Source organism: Lepidochelys kempii, chromosome 8 (genome assembly GCF_965140265.1).
Source record: "Lepidochelys kempii isolate rLepKem1 chromosome 8, rLepKem1.hap2, whole genome shotgun sequence".
NCBI classification, from domain to species: Eukaryota; Metazoa; Chordata; order Testudines; family Cheloniidae; genus Lepidochelys; species Lepidochelys kempii.
The window spans coordinates 88,472,053-88,481,605 of NC_133263.1; the positions used below are offsets into that span (position 1 = coordinate 88,472,053).

The 9,553-nt window shown below is 44.7% G+C and overlaps 1 protein-coding gene across 1 annotated transcript; it reads left to right on the plus strand.

The window, feature by feature from the left end:
• The first annotated feature begins 5,722 nt into the window (after positions 1-5,722).
• LOC140916584 (uncharacterized) lies at positions 5,723-8,088 on the plus strand. The gene is made up of 2 exons (XM_073358240.1): positions 5,723-6,899; positions 7,488-8,088. The coding sequence occupies exons 1-2, from the start codon at positions 6,317-6,319 to the stop codon at positions 8,006-8,008; spliced, it is 1,104 nt and encodes a 367-aa protein (XP_073214341.1). The 5' UTR covers positions 5,723-6,316; the 3' UTR covers positions 8,009-8,088.
• Positions 8,089-9,553: the final 1,465 nt, after the last annotated feature.

Sequence of the window (9,553 nt, forward strand, 5' to 3'; positions counted from 1 at the left end):
ACTGTGCTGCCAGTTGCCCATCCCTGATGTAAGGTCTGTTCCTGCTCGGTTTAAGATGGTCAGGTGTACCATACAGACCTATACCAGTATAACTACATTGCACAGGGGTAAAAAATCCACCCCCCTGAGCAACACAGTTATACCAAACTTACCTCCCATGTAGACAGTGCTGTGTCGGTGGGAAGGCTACTGCCTCTTGGGGAGGTGGCTCACCTTTGCCGACAGGAGACACTCTCCCATCAGCGTAGGAGTGTCTTCATTTAAGTGCCATGCAGCACCGCGGCATCAGTGCAGCTGCACCAGTGCAGTGTTTTTAGCATAGACCTGCCCTAAGCCATGAATCTGCTCCCGGGGCCCCGCGTCTGGCCCCATGGATGAGGCTCTGCTCCTGGCCCTGCACATGGGGTCCCACTCCACTCCTGGCCCCAGGCCCACTCCCAGCTGTGGCCACAGCCTCAGCCCTCTTACTCCTGTCCAGGTTCCTCTCCCCCAAGAGACGCAGCCCTGCTCCCCACCTCCAGCTCAGGGTTGCGGCGGGGGGAGGGGTAAGGGGGCTGGCTGTCAGCACTCCCACTACTACAAATGTTCCAGCACCAGACTCTGGTTGGCTTGGCAGCACTGACTGACTGCAGGAAACATATTATACCAGCCAGCTGTACTGGCTTCTTAGTCCCTTCCAGATGCAACATAGGATGGTAAGCCCTCTGGTATGAGACCTGGCTCTGAGAGAGACTGCTCTGTCAAGTGCCATCTCCAGAGTTCAGGTCTATGGCTCTTGCTGGTGGCCTTTACAGTTAAATAACACTTTGGGACCTTAGTTCTGGAATCCACTCTCTCTTCAGGTCGATCAGAGCCTAAATTTGTTGACATAGGGTAAGACTCCTCTGTTTACTCAGGCTTCCGCTTTTGTTTGTTTTTGGGGTGGATGGAGGGGAGTAAAAGGTGCTTGTGGGGAAGACCAGACTTTGAGACCCTTTGCTAACAACTCATCTTGTTTTATTTTTAACTCTCCAAACACAGACAAACCCAGCTCCTGTTGAGGAATCTGGGTCATGTAGTCCCACAAATTCTTTCTAACACTAAGGATTATATAATTAGAACTACCGCTATTGTTCATATATTACAGGATGAAAGTTTTAGTTGAAATTTGTTCATGTTGTACATTGTTAATCTTTGGAGGCACACCCAGAGTTTTGGATAGGCGCATTTTATAAAGCCATCAATAAATGAGTATTAAATCTGTTATTTTAGTATGTCTAACTGTGTGCTTGGTGTGCTGCCATCCCTGGCTCTGCTCCAGCATGTTGTTCCACACAGGCACCTGTGCAGAACCCCACTGAAATAATTTATTCACATAAAATTAAGCATATGTGTATGTGGTTGTAAAATGAGGGCTTTTATCTTTAATTAATTAATCTTCTTATGAATGAAGGATGACGGTATATTGGATTGAGTGATGTTAAGTAGGCTCCAAAACACACATGATTGTGAGTAGTCACACCTCTCTGCCCAGACCTGGACTTCAATCTGGGCCTTAAAGACCTTTCTTGGGAGGGGAAATACTTTTCTTCACCTCTTCTATAGTCAGCTTCTGAACACAAGCAAACTGGAGTGCTAGTGAGAGTAAATAAAAATTCATTTGGAATGATTTTCGTTTGAATTTCCTGCTTTGGGGCTATGAGCCCCTTTAAAAATCCTCAGTGGGATGCTAGCTTGCCTTTAGGAAGCTTGTACAGAGCGCCCCATGAAAGAATGAGATTTAGAGGAGTCAAACAAAAGTGATTATAAAAGGGTTTTTATGTGTTGAGCTCAATTTTTAAAATACAATGTGTGCTTTTACATATTGAGTATCTGTCACCTGTATCAATCATTTCGTTTTCCTCTCTGTGAAAGGAGTTGAAAGTTTGATTTGCAGATTACTGAGCAGTCAAGAGAAAGAAAGGCTAGAAAGAAAGAAATTAGTCTTAATTTCCAATCAAATGTGTATTGCTGCTTTGAAATTAACATGCACAACAAAACTGAAATGTGTCCTAATGCTGAAAGCCCTACAGCTAAGTCTGCCTTCATTATTTTATAATGATGTGAATGTTTAATGCAGATATATTGTAGTAATTCAAATATTTAACCCTTGCCATAAGAAAATCACCATTTTCTCTGCTTGGGAAAAGTCTAGTGCTATGCTGAAATGTACAAGTTCCTGCAGGATAGCTGTGATAGCAAAGCTGAGTGGGGAAATTTGTGTGACTCCTGCCTGTGCTATGCCTGCCTCTATGGGTTTCTTTGTTAGACTAGGATGATAGGTGTAAGTGCTGTATAGATCTAACTAGCATTCACACTCTTCCTGTCGTGTGCCACAAACTCCGTATTACACACTGGAAAAAAGCAAGCAGACAAATCAACACCAAGTTTCCTTGGTTTCTTAGAACCCATTTAATTCGTCACCTGCGCAATATCTAGTAGTCGAGAACAAAACAAACATTAAGCATCTCTTTGGCCCTTCTTATGCATGTGGTATTTATGTAAACTTCAACATCCATAATTTTGAATGTAATGTCTGTTGTTGTTTGATTTCAGAATCGACCCTCATTGAAAGTTAATTGGTGTTCCTTATTCAGAAAGAATAAGGTGCAAGGAATAGGTCACAGTATTACATTTTACTCTGTCATGGTCTTCATTAAAGCTGCATAGAGGCTATGGTTGTAGAACAGCAGGTTTTGAATGCTTGGTGGTTTCATGAAGCAAATTCCAAGTCCTCTGAAAATGCTCACCAGAATGACAAATTGAGCGAAATTAAACAAAATCCATTCAGTCAATTAGTTAATTGTTTAATACTATAAAGTAGTATATTGAATATTTATTGAGATTTGGTACATAGGATCAGGTTTCTCCTTGTTCTTATGCAGACATGTATTTTCTATCCAAAAACTCTCAATATTCCACAAAGAGTGGGAAAAGATCTGTCCCAAAAGAAAGCTCTTAAAATTGTTTTTATCTTCACAATACTGGTTTCAGAGTAACAGCCGTGTTAGTCTGTATTCGCAAAAAGAAAAGGAGTACTTGTGGCACCTTAGAGACTAACCAATTTATTTGAGCATGAGCTTTCGTGAGCTACAGCTCACTTCATCGGATGCAGTGATGAAGTGAGCTGTAGCTCATGAAAGCTCATGCTCAAATAAATTGGTTAGTCTCTAAGGTGCCACAAGTACTCCTTTTCTCTTCACAATACTGTTCACTTTGACAGTGAAACATTCTGAAAAACATACATCTGACAACTATCTACAAGATTTAGAAACCTTCAGCTTGATGTGGAAACCTCAGAAATACTGTTAATGGAGCCAGACTCCAGACAGGTGCTCTTTCTCCTACTTAAACTTGTTGCATTTCTTATTACCCACTTAACAGTGCTTAGTAAGCTGCCAGTCAACAGCTGTTAGCCAAGCTTGACAACAGTGTAGCATGTCATAAAGCTCTCAGCTCCTCTTTTGGTAAGGAGTACAGCAGTAGTTCCTTTGATAGGTTATCTATAGGTCAGTTGCAGCCAAGTAACATTGTTGCATGTTACAGCTATAAATAGCACCAGTGATAGGTTTCTGTGGATAGTGAACCTGTTGGTTTTGATGCAATGTTAAATGGTAACTGATCTAATGAACCTGTCCTATACAAAGCCCAAAGCTGCATTAATCTATTCAGTATTTAAGAATTTTCAACTCAAATTATTTTTCATTTGTTGTCTAATAGTTCATAAGGTTCTTATCAGTACACAATACTAATAATGTGACTAGCCTGAGGGCAATGTGTGGCAGTTCAGTGCTTTGCAGGTATTAATACAATACACAGACTTGATTTACAAGCAAAAGTGCTAGGTTAAAAATGCTTGACAAATGCTGTTGAACTCTCAAGCAAGGACTAGTCACAGATCAGACTTTTAGGATTGACTACAATTCTATATCCTGGAATGTGCATGAAAACAACATGTTTCCAGTAGAAAATCAGTGCGATTTCCCTGACCTAGCTGCTTATTTTGCCATGTGTCTGGCAGTTAGAAAGTAAAGAAGCCTAAAACCCCATCACTTGTGTCTCTCTTTCCTGGCTGTAGCACGAATTCTGTTCTTACTTAGCGTAAAAAGTATCTGGGTTTGTTTCAATAGAGTTTAACTCGGGTTGGCTAACACATGTGTGCATGCTCATCTGGACACTCCACAGACTGTTCTTTCCAGGAAACACAAGTCTGTAAAGTGCCTAGCGCAATGGGCCCCATGCTCGTTTGGCCCTTAAGCCCTACCAGAGTAACCTTGGTTGAAAATGAATCTCATGTACAAACATGTTTGCTAATTCAGGTTAATTGGCAATCAGTGTTAGTTCAATTTAAAAAACTCTGCTGTCCCTGAGATGAAAAGGCAGTGCAGCCTTGGGGACTGAGCACAAGGCTGGGAGCCAGAAACAGCTGGCTGTAGGGACCTTCCACTCAATCATTTACAACGACATTTTGTAGAAAAAATCAACTTCTTTGGCTTACCTGACTGAAATCTGCTGTGCTATGTTTCCGTCCAAATCAAATAAGTTAAAATGTCACCTTTATTGAATGGTTTGCCACCGGCCCATGTACAAGTGTATTCTGCTAGTTGATGACTTTTGGTTGAATATTCCCCCTCGCTCCCATTAAGAGACTGTCAACTTTTATGATAAAAGAAAAGGAGTACTTGTGGCACCTTAGAGACTAACCAATTTATTTGAGCATGAGCTTTCGTGAGCTACAGCTCACTTCGTCGGATGCATACCGTGTGCATCCGACAAAGTGAGCTGTAGCTCACGAAAGCTCATGCTCAAATAAATTGGTTAGTCTCTAAGGTGCCACAAGTACTCCTTTTCTTTTTGCGAATACAGACTAACACGGCTGTTACTCTTATGATGGCTCTTCCAAACATAACCTTGTCTTCTGCCTGTTTTTCCAATGGACTGTCTGCTTGGCAAACAGCCAAAGCTCTTTAACCTGTCTGTATTCTGGCTCAGCGCAGAGGGCAGCAAGAAATGGACGGGGTAAGGATGAAGACTTTTGAGGACCTTCCAGCTGTACTTTGCTCCAGAGAGATGTTCTACAACAGTAAATTACAATACTGAATTGGAAGGGGGGAGGGATAGTCTAGTCCTGATTTCTATTACACTGTATTTGACATGGTCTAAAAGAAGGCAGAAGTTTATCAGGTTAAACATGTAACTTGGTGAGTTGGGTTTCAAGTTTAACTTAAAGCCAATTAACCCTTTCATTTTACCAAAGTTGTTCTGTTCCATCATTGAAAGGTAAGATGTCTGTCCATTCTATACATGAGTCAAGGTTTCTTCCTATGCTTTCATCGCAGATATAAAAATTGTATGTAGGCTCTAAACACACTACAGTATTTCAGAATGTTAGAAATGGATATTGTTTTTATGGCCAGCAGTAGTAGAAAATTGCAGATGCCTGAAAATTGAATTCTGCAATTTATGAATTAATATTTTTGGTCTTCTGTAGAATTTGATTTAAATATTGGTGTTTGACTTACATGGCTGAATGGAATACATGCTTAGTGTCAAAACCAAGTACCTATACTTGCTGGTGTGCAACTAAAGTAGGTACGTAGTCCAGTGAAAAGTTAAATAATTCATCATGTATCTCCATAATATTCTGTTGCTTTTATACAACAGAATAACAATTTATTAATCAGTGATCACATAAAAATGGTAACCTCTGGGTTACTTTTAAACTGATGTTCTAAAATAACAAGTCTAGTCTAAGACCTTTGATACACACACCGCTTGGGTTTAACCAAATGTGTGCCTCAAAACAGATTTAGGCCATATTTACACTAGGAGAAGGTGCAGTTTGAACTCGTTGGTTAAAACTTGTTAATTTGCTTTCTTTCAGAGTAACAGCCGTGTTAGTCTGTATTCGCAAAAAGAAAAGGAGTACTTGTGGCACCTTAGCCCTGGTCTACACTAGGACTTTAGGTCGAATTTAGCAACGTTAAATCGATTTAAACCTGCACCCGTCCACACAGTGAAGCCCTTTATTTCGACTTAAAGGGCTCTTAAAATCGATTTCCTTACTCCACCCCTGACAAGTGGATTAGCGCTTAAATCGACGTTCCCAGCTCGAATTTGGGGTACTGTGGACACAATTCGATGGTATTGGCCTCCGGGAGCTATCCCAGAGTGCTCCATTCTGACCGCTCTGGACAGCACTCTCAACTCAGATGCACTGGCCAGGTAGACAGGAAAAGAACCGCGAACTTTTGAATCTCATTTCCTGTTTGGCCAGCGTGGCAAGCTGCAGGTGACCATGCAGAGCTCATCAGCACAAGTGACCATGATGGAGTCCCAGAATCGCAAAAGAGCTCCAGCATGGACCGAACGGGAGGTACGGGATCTGATCGCTGTTTGGGGAGAGGAATCCGTGCTATCAGAACTCCGTTCCAGTTTTCGAAATGCCAAAACCTTTGTCAAAATCTCCCAGGGCATGAAGGACAGAGGCCATAACAGGGACCCGAAGCAGTGCCGCATGAAACTGAAGGAGCTGAGGCAAGCCTACCAGAAAACCAGAGAGGTGAACAGCCGCTCTGGGTCAGAGCCCCAAACATGCCGCTTCTATGATGAGCTGCATGCCATTTTAGGGGGTTCAGCCACCACTACCCCAGCCGTGTTGTTTGACTCCTTCAATGGAGATGGAGGCAATACGGAAGCAGGTTTTGGGGACGAAGAAGATGAGGAGGAGGAGGAGGTTGTAGATAGCTCACAGCAAGCAAGCGGAGAAACCGGTTTTCCCGACAGCCAGGAACTGTTTCTCACCCTAGACCTGGAGCCAGTACCCCCCGAACCCACCCAAGGCTGCCTCCTGGACCCAGCAGGCGGAGAAGGGACCTCTGGTGAGTGTACCTTTTAAAATGCTATACATGGTTTAAAAGCAAGCATGTGAAAGGATTACTTTGCCCTGGCATTTGCGGTTCTCCTAGATGTAGTCCTAAAGCCTTTGCAAAAGGTTTCTGGGGAGGGCAGCCTTATTTCGTCCTTCATGGTAGGACACTTTATCACTCCAGGCCAGTAACACATACTCGGGAATCACTGTAGAACAAAGCATTGCAGTGTATGTTTGCTGGCATTCAACCAAAATCCGTTCTTTCTCTCTCTGTGTTATCCTCAGGAGAGTGAGATATAATTCATGGTCACCTGGTTGAAATAGGGTGCTTTTCTTCAGGGACACTCAGTATAGCCCATTCCTGCTGGGCTGTTTGCCTGTGGCTAAACAGAAATGGTCCCCGCTGTTAGCCACAGGGAGGGGGGAAGGTTGAGGGGGTAGTCACGCGGTGGGAGGAGGCAAAATGCGACCTTGTAACGAAAGCACATGTGCTATGTATGTAATGTTAATAGCAAGGTTTACCCTGAAAGAGTGTAGCGACTGTTTTATAAAATGTGTCTTTTTAAATACCGCTGTCCCTTTTTTTTTTCTCCACCAGCTGGATGTGTTTCAATGATCACAGGATCTTCTCCTTCCCAGAGGCTAGTGAAGCTTAGAAAGAAAAAAAAACGCACTCGAGATGAAATGTTCTCCGAGCTAATGCTGTCCTCCCACACTGACAGAGCACAGACGAATGCGTGGAGGCAAATAATGTCAGAGTGCAGGAAAGCACAAAATGACCGGGAGGAGAGGTGGCGGGCTGAAGAGAGTAAGTGGCGGGCTGAAGACAGGGCTGAAGCTCAAATGTGGCGGCAGCGTGATGAGAGGAGGCAGGATTCAATGCTGAGGCTGCTGCAGGACCAAACAAGAATGCTCCAGTGTATGGTTGAGCTGCAGCAAAGGCAGCTGGAGCACAGACTGCCACTGCTGCCCCTCTGTAACCAACCGCCCTCCTCCCCAAGTTCCATAGCCTCCACACCCAGACGCCCAAGAACGCGGTGGGGGGGCCTCCGGCCAACCAGCCACTCCACAACAGAGGATTGCCCAAAAAAAAGAAGGCTGTCATTCAATAAATTTTAAAGTTGTAAACTTTTAAAGTGCTGTGCTTAAAGTGCTGTGTGGCATTTTCCTTCCCTCCTCCACCACCCCTCCTGGGATACCTTGGTAGTCATCTCCCTATTTGTGTGATGAATGAATAACGAATGCATGACTGTGAAGCAGCAATGACTTTATTGCCTCTGCAAGCGGTGATTAAAGGGAGGAGGGGAGGGTGGTTAGTTTACAGGGAAGTAGAGTGAACCAAGGGGCGGAGGGTTTCATCAAGGAGAAACAAACAGAACTTTCACACTGTAGCCTGGCCAGTCATGAAACTGGTTTTCAAAGCTTCTCTGATGCGTACCGCGCCCTCCTGAGCTCTTCTAACCGCCCTGGTGTCTGGCTGCGCGTAACCAGCAGCCAGGCGATTTGCCTCAATCTCCCACCCCGCCATAAACGTCTCCCCCTTACTCTCACAGATATTGTGGAGCACACAGCAAGCAGTAATAACAGTGGGAATATTGGTTTCGCTGAGGTCTAAGCGAGTCAGTAAACTGCGCCAGCGCGCCTTTAAACGTCCAAATGCACATTCTACCACCATTCTGCACTTGCTCAGCCTGTAGTTGAACAGCTCCTGACCACTGTCCAGGCTGCCTGTGTACGGCTTCATGAGCCATGGCATTAAGGGGTAGGCTGGGTCCCCAGGGATACATATAGGCATTTCAACATCCCCAACAGTTATTTTCTGGTCTGGGAAGAAAGTCCCTTCCTGCAGCTTTTGAAACAGACCAGAGTTCCTGAAGATGCGAGCGTCATGCACCTTTCCCGGCCATCCCACGTTGATGTTGGTGAAACGTCCCTTGTGATCCACCAGAGCTTGCAGCACTATCGAAAAGTACCCCTTGCGGTTTATGTACTCGGCGGCTTGGTGCTCCGGTGCCAAGATAGGGATATGGGTTCCGTCTATAGCCCCACCACAGTTAGGGAATCCCATTGCAGCAAAGCCATCCACTATGACCTGCACATTTCCCAGGGTCACTACCCTTGATTTCAGCAGATCTTTGATTGCGTGGGCTACTTGCATCACAGCAGCCCCAACAGTAGATTTGCCCACTCCAAATTGATTCCCAACTGACCGGTAGCTGTCTGGCGTTGCAAGCTTCCACAGGGCTATCGCCACTCGCTTCTCAACTGTGAGGGCTGCTCTCATCTTGGTATTCATGCGCTTCAGGGCAGGGGAAAGCAAGTCACAAAGTTCCATGAAAGTGCCCTTACGCATGCGAAAGTTTCGCAGCCACTGGGAATCGTCCCAGACCTGCAACACTATGCGGTCCCACCAGTCTGTGCTTGTTTCCCGAGCCCAGAATCGGCGTTCCACAGCATGAACCTGCCCCATTAGCACCATGATGCATGCATTGGCAGGGCCCATGCTTTCAGAGAAATCTGTGTCCATGTCCTGATCACTCACGGGACCGCGCTGACGTCGCCTCCTCGCCCGGTATCGCGTTGCCATGTTCTGGTGCTGCATATACTGCTGGATAATGCGTGTGGTGGTTGATGTGCTCCTAATTGCCAAAATGAGCTCAGCGG

Coding starts and splice junctions, on each gene's coding strand:
- LOC140916584 (XM_073358240.1), top strand. CDS start 6,317: ATGCAGAGCTCATCAGCACAAGTGACCATGATGGAGTCCCAGAATCGC. Junction 6,900..7,487: donor AGGCGGAGAAGGGACCTCTG/GTGAGTGTACCT, acceptor TTTCTCCACCAG/CTGGATGTGTTTCAATGATC.